Below are 14,965 nucleotides of genomic sequence, written 5' to 3'. Positions count from 1 at the left end.
AGTGCCCCCGGTGCGCAGCCGCTCCGGGACGCGCCTCTCCCCCGCCGCGGCGAGCCGAGGCCGCGAAGGGGGCCGCCCCAGGCCGGCCGGAAGCGCCGCTCCCTCCCGCGGCTCGCTGCCCGCCGCGGCGCGCGCACCGCCGGATGTGACGCGGCCGCGAGCCAGCCGGAGCCGCCGCGGACGGACGATGTGAGTGGCGCCGCCTCGGCCCCCGCCCGCCCCCCCCCCCCCCCCCCCCCCCGCCGGGGGCCCCCACCCCCCGGGTGCTTCCCCCCCCCCCGGGCCAAGGTCACCTTCAAGGTCACGCTCACGTCGGACCCGCGCCTGCCCTACAAAGTGTGAGTCCGTCGCGCCTCGGAGCGGGCCGGGCCCGCTCGCCGCCTTGCGATCGCGGGGGTTTCCCGGGCGCGGGTCTGGGCGCCGCGCAGGACGCACCGCGGGGGAAGCGCTGGCGCCGGCCGCAGGTGGAGGCTGGGGACACCTCGGAGGAAAGGAGGCGGCCCCTCGCTGGAGAGAGGACGGTGGCTGCCGGGGCGCCTCGCCGGGGGGGCGGCCTTCCCGGGTGTCCGGCGCGCCGCACCTGCTGCCGCGCTTCCCGACGGGGCCCCGGCGCCGGGCCGACTCGCGCGGGCAGCCGTGCTCGGGCGCCCTTCCCGAGTGCGCGGGCCACAAGCCAGGCTGGGGGCTCAGAGAGTGTTGCCTGGCTCTTCCGGGTCACTTGAAGACTTGGCTGCTAATTGGAGTTGGATAATGGAGAAAGTCTGGTACGCTGGGAAGAAGAGCGGGCAGCAACTCTCTGTACGCCATGTTCCTAAATGTAGATAAATTTGGGAAGTGTAGTAAAAGAAGCAGGCTTCAAGTAGAGATTTGCAGTTGCTCAGGCAGATTTACGTGTTACTAATTTTGTGAAACTAAAGTTCTGAACTAACCCAGAAATTTTACAATTCTTGCAGATTAAGTGTGCCAGAAAGTACACCTTTCACTGCGGTCTTGAAGTTTGCTGCTGAAGAAGTAAGTGGTTTTCTGGAAGAATCAAGAGCTGCTGCTGTTGCTTTTTTAGGTTAAAGGAATTATAGTTTGATTTTTAGTTTGTATTTCTCAAAGCAGAGAATAAACAACTAAGTATAAACAACATGGTAGTGTTAATCTAAAGCCTTACTAAAGCAGAATAGCAGTGGTAAGATACTTTGTGTTAAGTGTAACACAAGGAGGAGTGGTTAAGTGTCCTTCTGTATTTAATGTATCATTTTTCTGTTTTATTTAGTTCAAAGTCCCTGCAGCAACAAGTGCCATTATTACAAACGGTGAGTGCTTTGTAGTGTAACTTAGTAACTTCTGGCACAGGCCTTATCTTAGGGACCACTTTAGTCAGCCATCTGCTGACTGGGGTCTGAAATTTCATGTGCTTTAAAGCAACAGCAAAGCAACAGCAGCCTCTGTGGCTCCTCTGAAAGCAGCAAGAGGCTGGCATGAGGAGGTTGGTGACTAGTCATACCTGGCCCCTCTCTGTAGGAGTGCTGTCAGTCCCTGCAGTGCCTCTAAAACCCTGCTCCCAGAGCCCTGATCCTCTCCCCACACTTGTCCTGTGCAGACACATTTCTGGGGGGCCTGATCCCCCCGCCCCCGGCTCAGTTTAACGTCTTCTGGACGAAGCTCGCTAGAGCATCTCCAAAGGACCTTTTCCCCATCCTCGTGAGGTGCAACCCGTCCCTTGCCTGAAGTCCATTGGCAAGAAACCGGGTGCCGTGGTCAAGGAACCTGAAGCGTTCCTTCTGGCACCGCACCCTAAGCCAGTCGTTCGCCTCGGCGACCCTCCTGTCCCTGCCTGGCCCAAATCCCCGGACCAGTAAGATCGACGAGAAGGCCACTTGGGCCTTTAGCTCCCTGAGTTCCTTCCCTGAGGCCTCGAAGTCCCTGGTGATCCTGACCACCCCCTGCCTGGCCACGTCGTTTGTGCCCACGTGGATCACCAGGAGCGGCTGGTGACCCCAGAGCGAACAAGGCGCTCCACTCTGTCCTTCACATGCCGGATGCGTGCGCCCGGCAGGCAGCAGACCTCCCTTGTCTCCAGGTCGGGATGGCACACCACCGGCTCAGTGCCCCTCAGCAGGGAGTCCCCAAGAACAATCACCCACTGCCATGCCTTCCCGGTGCTGGTGGGCGGCCGTGCCCTGGCCCTCGCCTCTCCTGCAGCGGCCCCCTTGCCGCCCGTGGTCCCAGGCTGGGGGTCCTGCTGGTCCCCCAAGGCCTCATCAGCCCCAGCCTCCCCAAGTGGAGAGAACCTATTTCCCAGCTCCCAGATTGGTGCCAGGAGAAGGGGGAGGCCTGCTGGCCTCCTCCTCCTGTGGGTGACATGCCTCCATGTCTCCCCAGCCGCTTCTCCTGTGGCCCCTTCCTCAACCCTCTGTCCAGAGGGGGGCTGCTTCCAGGGGTCTGGAGAGCTCTCTTGGCCCTCAGGCACCTCAACTCCTCCTCTGGCAGGACCACCAGCTTGCACCGAGGGCAAGTGTAGCCCTGCCTCTCCTGGGGGAGAAGGGCGAACATGTTGCGGCTGTCACAGCGGACCGCTACACCCGTGACTCCTGCCAGGCCATCGCCTGGTTTGCCAATGGGAACTCTTCCAAGACCCTACCTTGGTCCCCCGCCTTGTCTATCCTGCAGTACCCCTCACTCGCCCAGTTCTCCCAGACAAAAACGCACACACATACGTAAGGATAAAATAAAATTTAAATTGGAGGAAAAACGAAGGCAAAGTGCAGAACAGCACAAAACATAAACAAAGAAAAACGAAGCAATTAAAAAAACCCCTCAGCCTCCCAGGGAAGGGAGTCCCCAGGCAGCCCGGGCCACAGCTAAGGGACGCAGACAAGGGACAGCACCCTTGTCGCGTTGCTGTTGGCGCCACGTCCGTTGGTGCCACCAACCGCTGAGCACGGCCTTATCAGTCCCTCCGGCTGGTGGCCCCGCCCCCTGCTCCCTCCCGGCCCCTCCCGCCTCCCTGGCCCCGCCCCCTTCCTCTCTGCTGCTCCTGGCCCCCTGCTCCCCGCCCAGCTCCTCCCTTGCCTTCGCCAGTCCCCTGGCCGCTCAGCCCTCTCTCCCAGCCGGTGCCTCTGCTGCTCCGCCAAGAGGCCAGAGCCAAAAGGATGTGGCTTGACCAAGGAGGATGTGGTGGTTTTTGCTGTCCCCACACTGGCTTTCTAGAAAATGGGTTGTCACACAGTGGCCCGCCATGCTCCTTTATCTGGCCTTCCTCGGAGCTTTTGGACTCCCTTGGAGAAAATGATCTCCAAGGGAATCCAAAAGCTTTGAGCCGGCACAGGCATACTCCTTCCCTGCACAAGCGCGTCTGCAACCACTCCCATCTTCCCTGCATGGCACCCTTCTTCCCCCCCTTCCCCCCCCCCAGGAGGAGGGGAGCACGATTGTGGACATTGTAGCTCTGTCCCTTGAATATGGACATGCTCTTCCCCACCTCATCTTGGGCTTCTGCTGCAGCCCAAGCGAGTGGAGCAAACATTTCAAATTATTTTTAATTAATTTTATTTTAATTAATTTTTAAATTTTAATTAATTTTTAATGTGCAGTTTGCATAGGAATTCGTTCATATTTTTTTCAAAGTATAGTCCATCCCCACAACAGTTTGAGGGACAGTAAACTGGCCCCGTTTAAAAAGTTTGAGGACCCCTGGTCTAGAAGGAAGCAAGCAGGATATCTTGGCTTTGCAAATGTGGGAGCAGCCACATTTAATCACAAGTGAGAGACTGGGCAAGCTGCAGCTGAGGACCAGTTCTTCCTTCGCTGGCTCTTCATTCCCTGCATCCTAAAGGGATTTTGCGTCTTGCCCAAAAACCGCCCAGGCTGGGCATAATGCTGGCAGCATTTGAAGGCAAAGGAAGGGTACGCAGTGCGGCTCAGTGCTTGTGATGTTTGCATGCTTCTTACTGGTTACAAGGAACAAGGCTGTGATGCTTCTGCAGCAAAAAACCTCTCTTATCTGTGCCTTGTTGCCAGTGGTGAAAATGGGCCATGCCTGTCCCAGTGCAGATCACACTTGATTTTCTGGATCTGGGTTGATGCAGGAAAACTGCTTAGTAGATTCTATTGGGAAGTTCACACTTGCCGTTGGTTTGCAGCTGTGGTGGAACAGCAGGCTTGCTGTTTGTTATTGAGAGGAAAAGTTGGGTAGTGTGTGTGTGAATTAACTATTTCATTCCCTTTCTGGCAGATGGAATAGGAATAAATCCTGCGCAGACAGCTGGTAAGTAGCCTTTTCTCAGTACCACATGAAGTGGCCCTCCCACTCATCTCCAGAGGCACCCTGCAACTTTTCTGTTTTGCTCTGTCATGTCGCCTAGGAAGGCCTCAGCGATTATAGGCGGCCTAGAAATACAGTGGTACCTTGGCTCACAAAACTTAATCCGTTCCAGGACTCTGGTCACAACCTGAATTGGTTGCAAACCAAGTCAAATTTCCCCATAACGTTCAATGTAAATAAGGTTAATCCGTTCTGTAAATATTTTTTTAATCACACAAATTTGAAACAAAGTAACCAAGAACAACAAAGTAACAAACTACAGTAGAAAACACTAACCTAGGTGGAGGGAGGTTATTGTTTGGAGAGAGAGTCCAAACGATAATCATGCAATAGCAATTGTGCTCAGGGAAGGAGATGGTTGCGATTGCGCTCATGCAGGGAAGAGGGGAGCAGGCACGATTGTGCTCTGGGAGGGAGAGGATGGGTGCAACGGCGATCGCACTCGTGCGGCAACACGGCTGTGATTGTGGTCGTCGCCCAATGTGGAGTTCCCGAACTGAGGCAAACTTTTTCTGAAATACCAGTTCGCGACCCGATGCGGTGGTGAACGGAGGCATTTGTGAGCCGAGGTACCACTGTCCATGTAAGTAAGTACATAAATATCTATTTCAGCATGATAGTGCGTAAAGCGGTATGTGTAAGCGCCTCAACACAGAGCATGCTTGTTCCATGTGCAGCTTCTGCCCAGACCAAAGCAGGTGCACTGCCAGTCACATGTGCGGAAGTTGTCTGTGTCACACACTCCGGTAATCCATTTTCTTTTCTTTTCAGGAAATGTTTTCCTGAAGCACGGTTCAGAGTTACGGCTTATTCCCAGAGATCGTGTCGGGAGATGCTGACGTGTGCATGCCCTTGCACCAATGTATTACAAGCAGCAGACAAATAGATCAGTAAGCATCTTCACCGGAGAATTAGCGCCTTCTGCCCTAACACATTGCCCTGTGAAACCACTACGCCCATACTCAACTCCTGCCAGAAAAGCTGAATTAATGTTTCTGACTTTACATGGGAGCCTTTTCTGAATCTTGGAATGCATTTGCCCTGACTCCATCATTCATGAATGGAACGGGCGCCTGCCTCACTGTGCCAAGGAGTCTCCTCCACTGAAGTGAATAGGTCGGTCCTCCACACTCCCTAGCACAACCTTCCCCAATCTCCTACCCTCCATGTTTCAAACTTCAGCTTCCATCACCCACAGTCAGCATGGGACTTGGAAACACCTGGAGGGCACAGCTGCACCAGTAAGTTTGCAAGTACCATAGCAAAGTTTGCTCATCAAAGCATTTGCATGTGCCAGTTTGGCTCAGTTTTGATTGTGTATCTAAGATCATTCATAGTTTTAAGTTATCAGTTCAGAAAGAAAACTTTTAATTAATCATATTTTGTTAAGTAACATATGGCAAACATCCCCTTTTTTGACCTTGCAGTACTGTCAGGAATTGTGTCCTACATTCCAGAAAAATTTATTCATTGGAAAGCTTGGGTTGCTTTTGGAGTGGAGGAAAAGTTGTGGGTGTCTCTGTATGTTTTGAATATGCCAACGTTGGTCCACAGACATCATGAGTTGGTTTGTTCAACATGTTTCCCACAGGCATATGTTTTACGAAGGAATGCAACTTCTGCCCACTGAATAATAAATTATACCTTATGATCTAAGCTGCCAGGCTTCTTTGTATGAAACGAGGCTTTATCCCTATTACATGAAGAGGGCAGGCAAGAGGGAGGGCGCAATTCTAGCTAGTTTGGATGGGCTGCTTTTGTTTCTCCCCAGTTTACCAAGGAACCCAGGGTGGCAAAAGCAAAGCCTTCGCCTTACATAGGAATGATTTCTGTCTTCCACAAAAGGACAGTGTATGTTGCGTTTCTGTATTCAGGATGGCAAAACAACGGAGCCCATCTCTGCAAGGGAGACTGAGCATCTCTCGTCCCTCTGTGAGCCTTGATCAACAAGTGCCCAGGAGAAAGGGGCAGAGTTAGAAGATCTACAGATTGATCGTAACTCTTCACACCCGAGTGAATTGCAACAATGAACTTGAGATTCCTCTACAGGGCGTGATGTTACTGTTCTTAGGACACGATCTCTCAGTAAGCCATTCCGTTTGGATAGCAGCATGCCCTTTGGTAGGAAACTTGTCGCTCTGCCTCAGTTGGCTACAGCCTTCAGAGCGCCTCACCGCTGACTATGCTGGCAGAAGCTGTTCGCCAAAACCTAGCGTCCAAGAGTATGCGATACCTGCCCTAACTCAAGCAGGAAGTCTGGGCCAATCGTTCTTAGACATGTTGGCACCTGCCATGGATTCCTGTTAGCAGAGCACCTCCGACCTCCCTGGGAAGGCTTTTCCAGCACGAGGTGCAGCTAAATACTTGCAGAGAACTTACATCCCTCCTTTGCAGCCATAATTACTAGAAGTATTACGTACACAAAAAGTTTATTAAAAGTGTCAAAGAAACAGAACAGGTGAAGCGTCTTCACCAAGGAGGACACGAATAGGGGCGCAATACCCCCCCCCCCCCGGACTGCATTTACCTTCCACAGCAAAGGCGAAACACACTTGGAGCAAGCCTGCGGGGGAGTGGCTACGGCTTCTGGCCGAGGGCAGGCCCCGCCGTGGCCACGAGGGCCGAGCCCGCCAGGCTGCTGCCCAGCGTGATGAGGGTGGCGCCGGCTGCGGCAGACCGCATGCCCTGTGGAAGCACCTGCCTGCTGGGGAGGCTCTCCTTGGTGGGGAGGACGGCGCTGCTGCCGTCCAGGACGGAGGGCACCCTGCCGAGGGTTTCCGTGGCCCCCAGCGTGTGGCCCTTGGTCAGAGCAGCCGTCTCTCCCCGCTGGCCTAGGGCGCGGTCCCCCTTCACAGCAGTCAGCGTGGAGGTCAGTATCACTGTCTTGGAGGATGTCTGCAGAACGGGACCCACTTTGGAATGCACCAGGCTGCAGGAGGCGCCGGCTGGCGGAGCCGAAGTGGCAAAGGTCACGGCTCCGACGGGGGCAGGTGATGCGGGGGAGGACATGGCCGATGGGATCCCTGGGGGCTTCAGAGGGGCAGACGCGGCCTCCGCCATAACAGATTTTGTGAGCGCAGACAGCTTGGCATCTGACATCACATAGAGCGTCTTCATGGGGCTTGTGGTGGTCACTATGGCAGAACAAGAAGAGCGGTGTCAGCAATCAAGCCCCTCAGCTGCACCCCCATCCTCCTGTTGCACTCTGGGAAAAGAGCACTCTATTCTTGACAGCGGACAAACCCCCGGAAGGGATGCTTAAACCAGCCAGGCATCCCAGGCCATCCTCTCGCCACACCTGCCTACGGTATTTTCCACTGGAGTGTCTCAACACTGAGGTGGAGCCCAAGCACGGCATTAGGAAGGAAGCATGACATGAGGGAAACACTTTCTCGGTTATCGTGGATGGAGCGCAGGCACGCGACTTGGGTTCATACACAATTTCACTTGCTCCGATAGGCTCTGGGAGGCATGTGGGCAGGGTAAGTTGGCAGGAATGGCCCTGGAGCCTCCTCCACTATATCCAGCATAAACCTAAGGAAACATGTTAAAAGAGAAATCCATCTCCTACTTTGGGAAAGTACAGATTGCCATTCTTGGCAAATTCCTGGCATAGCTCCTGCCCTTCAGTTCAAGAATGAGACTGCTGCAGCAACCTCAGGAACGAGGGGTGATCAACAGGACTGCAAGGAGACTCTTGCATCATGTTGTATTTCAAAGTGTTTCCCACAAGTCAGCAAGCTTTTAACCGTGTTTATTTTCAAGTACCTATTGTGCTTTCTCTTTTCACCTCTGTATTCCTCTTAGGAATCAGTGAACTAAAATGGACAGGAATGGGTGAATTTAATTCAGATGCCCACTGTGGGCAAGAATCCCTTTGAAGAAATAGAGTAGCCTTCATAGTCAATAAAAGAGTAGGAAAAGCAGTACTGGGATACAATCTCCACAATGACAGAATGATCTCAGTTTGAATCCAGGGCAAGCCATTCAACATCTCAGTAGTCCAAGTCTTTGCCCCAACCACTGGTGCTGAAGAGGCTGAAGTTGACCAGTTCTATGAAGGCCTACAACACCTTCTAGATTTAACACCAAAAAAGGATGTCCGTATTATCATGGGGGATTGGAAGGTTAAAGTAGGAAGCCAAAAGATTACCGGAATAACAGGCAAGTTGGGCCTTGGAGTACAAAATGAAGCAGGACACAGGCTGGCAGGATTTTGTCAAGAGAATACGATGGTCATAGCAAACACTCTTTTCCAACAGCCCAAGAGACGACTCCACACATGGACATCACCAGACGGTCAACACAGAAATCAGACTGACTATGTGCTTTGCAGCCAAAGATGGAGAAGCTCTATACAGTTAGTAACAACTTGACCAGGAGCTGACTATGGGTTAGATCATGAGCTTCTTGTTGCAAAATTTAGGCTTAAATTGAAGAAAGTAGGGAAAAGCACTAGGCCACTCAGGTATGACCTAAATCATATCCCTGATGAATATACAGTAGAGATGACAAATAGATTTAAGGAATTAGATCTGATAGATAGAGTGCCTGAAGGACTATGGATGGAGGTTCACAACATTGCACAGGAGACAGCAACTAAAACCATCCCAACGAAAAAATGCAAGAAAGCGAAATGGCTGTCTGAGGAAGCTGTCTGAGGAAGCTGAGGAAAGAAGGGAAGCAAAAGGCAAGGGAGAAAGAGAAAGATACACCCAATTGAATGCAGAATGCCAGAGAATAGCTAGAAGAGATAAGAATGCCTTCTTAAATGAACAGTGCAAAGAAATAGAAGAAAACAATAGAATAGGGAGGACCAGAGATCTCTTCAAGAAAATTGGAGATATGAAGGGAACATTTCATGCAAAGATGGGCAGGATAAAGGACCAAAATGGCCAGGACCTAACAGAGGCAGGAGAGATTAAGAAGAGGTGGCAAGATTACACAGAGGAACTATACAAGAAAGAGCTTAACGTCCCTGATAACCACGATGGGTTGGTCACTGACCTGGAGCCAGACATCCTGGAATGTGAAGTCAAATGGGCCTTAGGAAGTCTGAGCAACAACAAAGCTAGTGGAGGGGACAGTATTCCAGCTGAGCTATTCAAAATCTTAAAAGAAGATGCAGTAAAAGTGCTACACTCAATATGCCAGCAAATTTGGAAAACTCAGCAGTGGCCACAGGATTGGAAAAGGTCAGTTTACATTCCCATCCCAAAGAAGGGCAATGCCAAAGAGTGTTCGAACTACCGCACCATTGCACTCATTGCACATTCTAGCAAAGTGATGCTCAAAATCCTACAAGCTAGGCTCCAGCAGTATGTGGACCGAGAACTACAAGAAGTACAGGCAGGATTTCAAAGAGGGAGAGGAACTAGAGATCAAATTGCCAACATACGCTGGATCGTGGAGAAAGCTAGGGAGTTCCAGAAAAAGATCTACTTCTGCTTCATTGACTATGCTAAAGCCTTTGACTGTGTGGATCACAACCAATTGTGGCACGTTCTTAAAGAGACAGAAGTACCAGACCATCTTATTTGTCTCTTGAGAAACCTGTATGTGGGTCAAGAAGCAACAGTGAGAACTGGGCACGGAACCACTGATTGGTTCAAAATTGAGAAAGGAGTTCGGCAAGGCTGTATACTGTCGCCCTGCCTATTTAACTTATATGCAGAGCACATCATGAGAAAGGTGGGCCTAGATGAATCACCAGTTGCAATTAAGATTGCTGGGAGAAATATCAACAACCTCAGATATGCAGATGATACCACTCTCATGGCAGAAAGTGAAGAGGAACTAAAGAGCCTCTTGATGCGGGTGAAGGAGGAGAGTGCAAATGTTGGCTTGAAACTCAACATTAAGAAAACTAAGATCATGGCATCCGGTCCTCTCACTTCCTGGCAAATAGATGGGGAAGAAATGGAGGTAGTGACAGATGTTATTTTCCTGGGCTCCAAGGCTGCAGACAGGGACTGCAGCCAAGAAATTAAAAGACACTTGCTCCTTGGGAGGAAAGCTATGGCAAATCTAGAAAGCATACTAAAAAGCAGAGTCATCACCCTGCCAACAAAAGCGCATATAGTCAAGGCTATGTTTTTCCCAGTTGCAATGTACTGATGTGAAAGCTGGACTATAAGGAAGGCTGAGCGCCAAAGGGTTGAGGCCTTTGAATTGTGGTGCTGGAGGAGACTCCTGCGAGCCCCTTGGACCGCAAGGCGATCAAACCGGTCAGTCCTAGAGGAGATCAACCCTGACTGCTCTTTAGAAGGCCAGATGCTGAAAATGAAACTCAAGTACTCTGGCCACCTAATGAGAAGGAAGGACTCCCTGGAGAAGAGCCCGATGCTGGGAACAATAGATGGCAAAAGAAGAAGGGGACGGCAGAGGATGAGGTGGCTGGATGGAGTCACTGAGGCAGTCAGTGTGATCTTAAGTGGACTGTGGGGGATGGTGGAGGGCAGGAAGGCCTGGAGGAATGTTGTCCATGGGGTCGCAATGGGTCGGACATGACTTCGCGACTAACAACATTCCTGTTAGAAACATATTTTTCTATTTTGGACCCAAGTTATGAGAGTTTCTGGGTATCCTAAGAAAGGCTTCTCTACCTGCTCAGCCACTCAAATCCTCTCTGCTCATAGTGGCAGATTTCCCACTAATTAGTATTCCACCCCCACAACAAATAATATAGAAACTGAGCGAGCCAGAAGGGGCCTCCCATGCCATCTAGCCTGAGCCCCAGCTAACCAGCTTGTTCCTCTATAGCGCAGGCACTGGAATCATAGAGGAGTTGGAAGGGGCCATGAAGGCCATCTGGTCCACCCCCTGCGCTTGCAGGACACTAACTCACACCATCCCACTCAGAGGGCTGTCCAGGTTCTTTCTGAATGTCTCCAGTGTGGGAAGTTTCTGGCCCTCTAGATGTTTTGACTCCAGGCATCCCTTACCTGCTGATGGGAGCTCTGGACCAAAATACCTGGTGGCCCCAGGTTGCTCACCTCTGTTCCAGAGGCTGTCTTCGTGGGGTTAGAGGAGGAGGAGTGGCAGCAAGCGATCAATCAGAGAGCAGGATGCACTGCTGGCCTGCCTAACAAGGCTGTTGTGGCACAAAGAGCTGCTGCAGTGGCTTCTAAAAGCAATGAGGCAGCCATGCTCACCAGGGTCATTCGTCCAGGCCTCTATCGGACTGCCACTATTACTCACCTACGGGTGGGGCTACTGCTGAGGCTGGCTGAGACGCAGGGTCCACAGGAGGCAGTTCTGTGCTAGCCTGGCCTTTGCCCAGTTCCCCCTGGGGTACCAGCTTGGTGGGAGGCACAGAACTGGAGGCAGGGCCCGTCACGTTCCCAACTGCAGCGTCCGGGACCTGGAGCGTTAAAACATGCAAAAAGTGCAGAAACAGGACAGTGAGATGACAGGTCTGACCCTGAATGGCCCAAATCTATCAGCCAAATAACAAAAAGGCCCCAGATCCTTCTGCTCAAAATGCTCTCAATGCGCGCAAAGATCCCAGCTAACGGAAGCAGATGTTTCCAACAGCCCTCCTTCTCAAGTCCTGTTCCAGGCTGCTGGGAGCATTCCTCTAAGGCAGGAAAGATACACTACACTCCCATGCTGAAGGCCAGCTCGTGGATTTCGAATGGCAGAGGCCGGAAGATGTGCCTCCAGGCCGCCCGGAGGACAAGCAGTCCAGTGAATGCAAGTCTTAATATGGTGCTGGTGCTTGCCAAACCTCTTGCTCTTTGGGGTTGGTGCAAAGGATTTGCGCCAAGGCCGGGCTGATGCCCAGTTCTCACCTGCGGCTGTGCCAGCACCGGCCTCGATGGCGAGCGGGCGCTTGGCGGCTGGGCTCACCTGGGGTGTGGCCAGCAGCAGCTGCTCTTCCAGCTGGGGCTGGATGGCTCCCACGGTGGCCTGGCTGAGGGTGGTGACTCGGCTGGCCTGTCCCCGCAAGGTCACTGTGATGGTGGTTGGGGCCTTTAAGCCTGGCGGAGAGGAAAGAGAAGTCACACGCACACCCTGGGTTGCCCTGGAACACGCATTCTGTCGCAGCCAGCAGATGTCCTTGCCCAGGAAGAGCCCTCAAGGCGGGACTCTGGCCCAGATGTGTGTGCGAAGGCACGGATTCAGGCAGGCCCCTGCCAATGCGCCTCATCATGCGCCAACCTCTCCTCAGTGAGGCTGTTGAGCAGGGAGGCCAACTCTCGTCACCTCGTGCCGTCACTGCTGAATGTGCCAGTGCAAGCTTCCCAGTGGAGAAGTGCCCCCTGCCCCCCCCCGTGTGTGCCACAATGTGGCCTGTGCCTGGGGGTGGGGGTGCGGGTGGGGGTGCTCTCGGATTGCCTCGTTCTCCCACGGCCACTGGCAACATGACCTCTGCACACCCGCGGGGCCTGTCCGAGGAGGCGAGACGAGCTCCCCGGAGCGCGGCCTGCGCCTCCCGCCCCCACAGCCGGGCTCCTACCTGCCCCCTGGCCGGAGATATGAGCCAAGCCGGGAAGGCTGCTCGCCAGCTTTGCCAGTCCCCCGTTTGTGAGCAGCTGGTGAATGGCGGAGGGCTTGGTGCCAGCCGCGGCGCCAAGCGAGGACAAGGATGTGGCCACCGGGATTGTACGGACGATGGTGCCTGCACTGGTGGTGATGAGAGGCGCTGGGGTCTTCAAGGCTGAGCTCTGCACCGTGGGAAAGAGGAACGGGTTGCAACGACAAGCCAAGGACACCCTTGCTCGGCGTGAGGGCTGGCGCATTTCCTTCCATCCTATTAAGACTGCCGAGCATCGCAAGCAAGGTTACAGTTGCCCAGCTGAGCCCCTCCAACAACTGGAGGGCAGGAGGGCTCTGTGCAGACACCGAGCAGAAGACGCAGAAAAAGTCACTGCACGGAGTGAGGAGAAGACAGCCCTCCGGAGGGCCTGCTCTTCAGATGGCCCAGCTTTGAAATCCCCCAGCCAACACCTCCTCTCCAACTTCATAGACTGTTTTCCAGCTGGTCAAATTTGCATGGCCAGCCTCTAAAGGTGCCCCTTTAGTTTTCTGACTGTTCCATCCTTGTGGCCAGCCCACTGAGGTTTCCAAGGGGAGCCAGGAACCAGCCACGGGGAGGCAGCTGTGGCTTGCACAGAGCACCGACCCGCTTCCCCGGCTGCTCCTTGCCAGGCACATACATGGTCTGCTACAACCTGGGCCTCCGTGCTGGGTGCAGGCTCTATTTCCCCCTCGCTGCAGGTCAGGATCCGCAGAACACGAGCCGCGCTGCCTACCTGCACCAAAGGCCCTGTGGGAGCAACGCTTACTGGAAGAGCTGCCGGCTTGCTGCCGATGTCCTGCAGGCTGAAGCTCAAGCCTTGCAACAGGCTGCTCGCCGAGGCCGTTCCTAAAGAGAAGCAGAGAGAGGGAGCCCTTGCTTTGCCTCTGTCGGGAAGCAGGACTGACTGCCGCCTTAAGTGATCACTTCAAGAGCAGCTTTGGACTGACAATCCTGGCCGGCCAGCCATCAGGACCACAAGCTGAAGCCTTGTGAAGCGATCCAAAAAGGCAAGAGCTCCTAAGAGGGCAGACGTGCCTGAGGCCAAGGACCACGAGCAGTGTGCCAAAGCTAAGCGCCTCCCGGGACCATGCAGTCCCATCGATGCCAAGCCCCGGCTCGACTCCACGCACCATCCCCTCCGCTATGGAGAAGGGATCCGATGGGACTCCAGTACTGACACACCAAGTCCTCCAGCTCCCTCCTTCTCGGAGAGCGAGCTCCAGGACCCTCATGCCACTACCAGAGGGCACACCATCAGCTGCCTCAGAACTGAGGTGGGCCACCTCAGCGCCAGCGATCCTGTGTGAAGACATACGCATGAGCCCAGTCACCACAGATACTGGCCACGTTTGCTGCTCTTGGACCAGGGCCGAAGGGCAGACTGGCCACCAGCCCCCCACCCAGGAGGGAACAGGACTCTTGGGACCTCTGCTGGGAACACTGGGTGGCCTAGGTCTCCTGATGCCAGGAGGGACCCTACCGAGCCCAGCCCACTCTGGCCAAGACCGCACACGCTGGGAGACGCAGCAACACCGTGAGTGAGGTCCTGCTGAGAGTCTGTGCTTGGCCCAGAGTCCCCGAGAGACCTTTAGGGCTTCATGGAGACGAGAAGCCAGGTCGCTGGAGTCCCCAGCCCAACACTCCAGCCACTGTGTCACACCAGCTCTCCCTCCCTGTCCCTCCGTCCCTGCTGGCCACCCTGGAAGCACGGCATGCTGAGCTTTTGTAGGAGAAGCACCTCGCGTCTGACCCCTTCCCGTGGGGCACCCGATCAGCAGTTACCTTGGGGCGTGTTGACAGGCGGCGCCTGTGCCGCGTGTGTTCCACTGGCCGCCAGCCGGTTCTGAAGCGTGTGGAAAGCGCTCGGGCCTGTGCTGCCGGGCACTGCAGCCGACGGAGCGGGGCTGATGGGGGGCGTCTCCGCTGCAGAGCTCGGTCTAGAACAACGTGCACATGCGGGACACGAGCAGGGGCTTTGCCCCAGGGCCCCCGACAGGGCCCCCGACAGGGCCCCCGACAGGGCCCCCGACAGGGCCCACACGCACGCCCGAGCCCGGGCAAGAGGGAACGGCACAGCTGCTCCTGCACCCAGCAAGCCTGCTTCCCCTTGGAGCACACGGGCTGCT

The 14,965-nt window shown here is 54.3% G+C and overlaps 2 protein-coding genes across 8 annotated transcripts in view; one reads left to right on the top strand and one right to left on the bottom strand.

Annotated features, from left to right (window-relative positions):
* Positions 1–114: 114 nt before the first annotated feature.
* UFM1 (ubiquitin fold modifier 1) lies at positions 115–5,971 on the top strand. Its single transcript, XM_044417357.1, has 6 exons — positions 115–189; positions 282–338; positions 954–1,011; positions 1,265–1,304; positions 4,226–4,258; positions 5,087–5,971. Coding segments are annotated over exons 1-6 (258 nt in total). The 5' UTR covers positions 115–187; the 3' UTR covers positions 5,155–5,971.
* A 756-nt stretch (positions 5,972–6,727) lies between these two features.
* Positions 6,728–14,965, bottom strand: part of KANSL3 (KAT8 regulatory NSL complex subunit 3) — a 29,836-nt gene continuing 21,598 nt past the window's right edge. For 6 of the 7 annotated variants that reach the window (XM_044417349.1, XM_044417354.1, XM_044417353.1 and 3 more), the window contains 6 exons: positions 14,622–14,776; positions 13,573–13,685; positions 12,777–12,984; positions 12,167–12,297; positions 11,516–11,678; positions 6,728–7,449 (listed from right to left, as the gene is read on the bottom strand). In XM_044417349.1, the coding sequence (XP_044273284.1) occupies positions 6,893–7,449; positions 11,516–11,678; positions 12,167–12,297; positions 12,777–12,984; positions 13,573–13,685; positions 14,622–14,776 (1,327 nt within the window). In that variant the 3' untranslated portion in view covers positions 6,728–6,892. The remainder of the gene's footprint in view (positions 7,450–11,515; positions 11,679–12,166; positions 12,298–12,776; positions 12,985–13,572; positions 13,686–14,621; positions 14,777–14,965) is intronic. The other variant, XM_044417352.1, reaches the window with a different exon arrangement.

Source organism: Varanus komodoensis, unplaced genomic scaffold (assembly GCF_004798865.1).
Source record: "Varanus komodoensis strain SLA01 unplaced genomic scaffold, ASM479886v1 scaffold88, whole genome shotgun sequence".
Taxonomy (NCBI): domain Eukaryota; kingdom Metazoa; phylum Chordata; class Lepidosauria; order Squamata; family Varanidae; genus Varanus; species Varanus komodoensis.
Note: the sequence above shows the minus strand (reverse complement) of the source record. Positions and strands in the feature narration are given on the sequence as shown.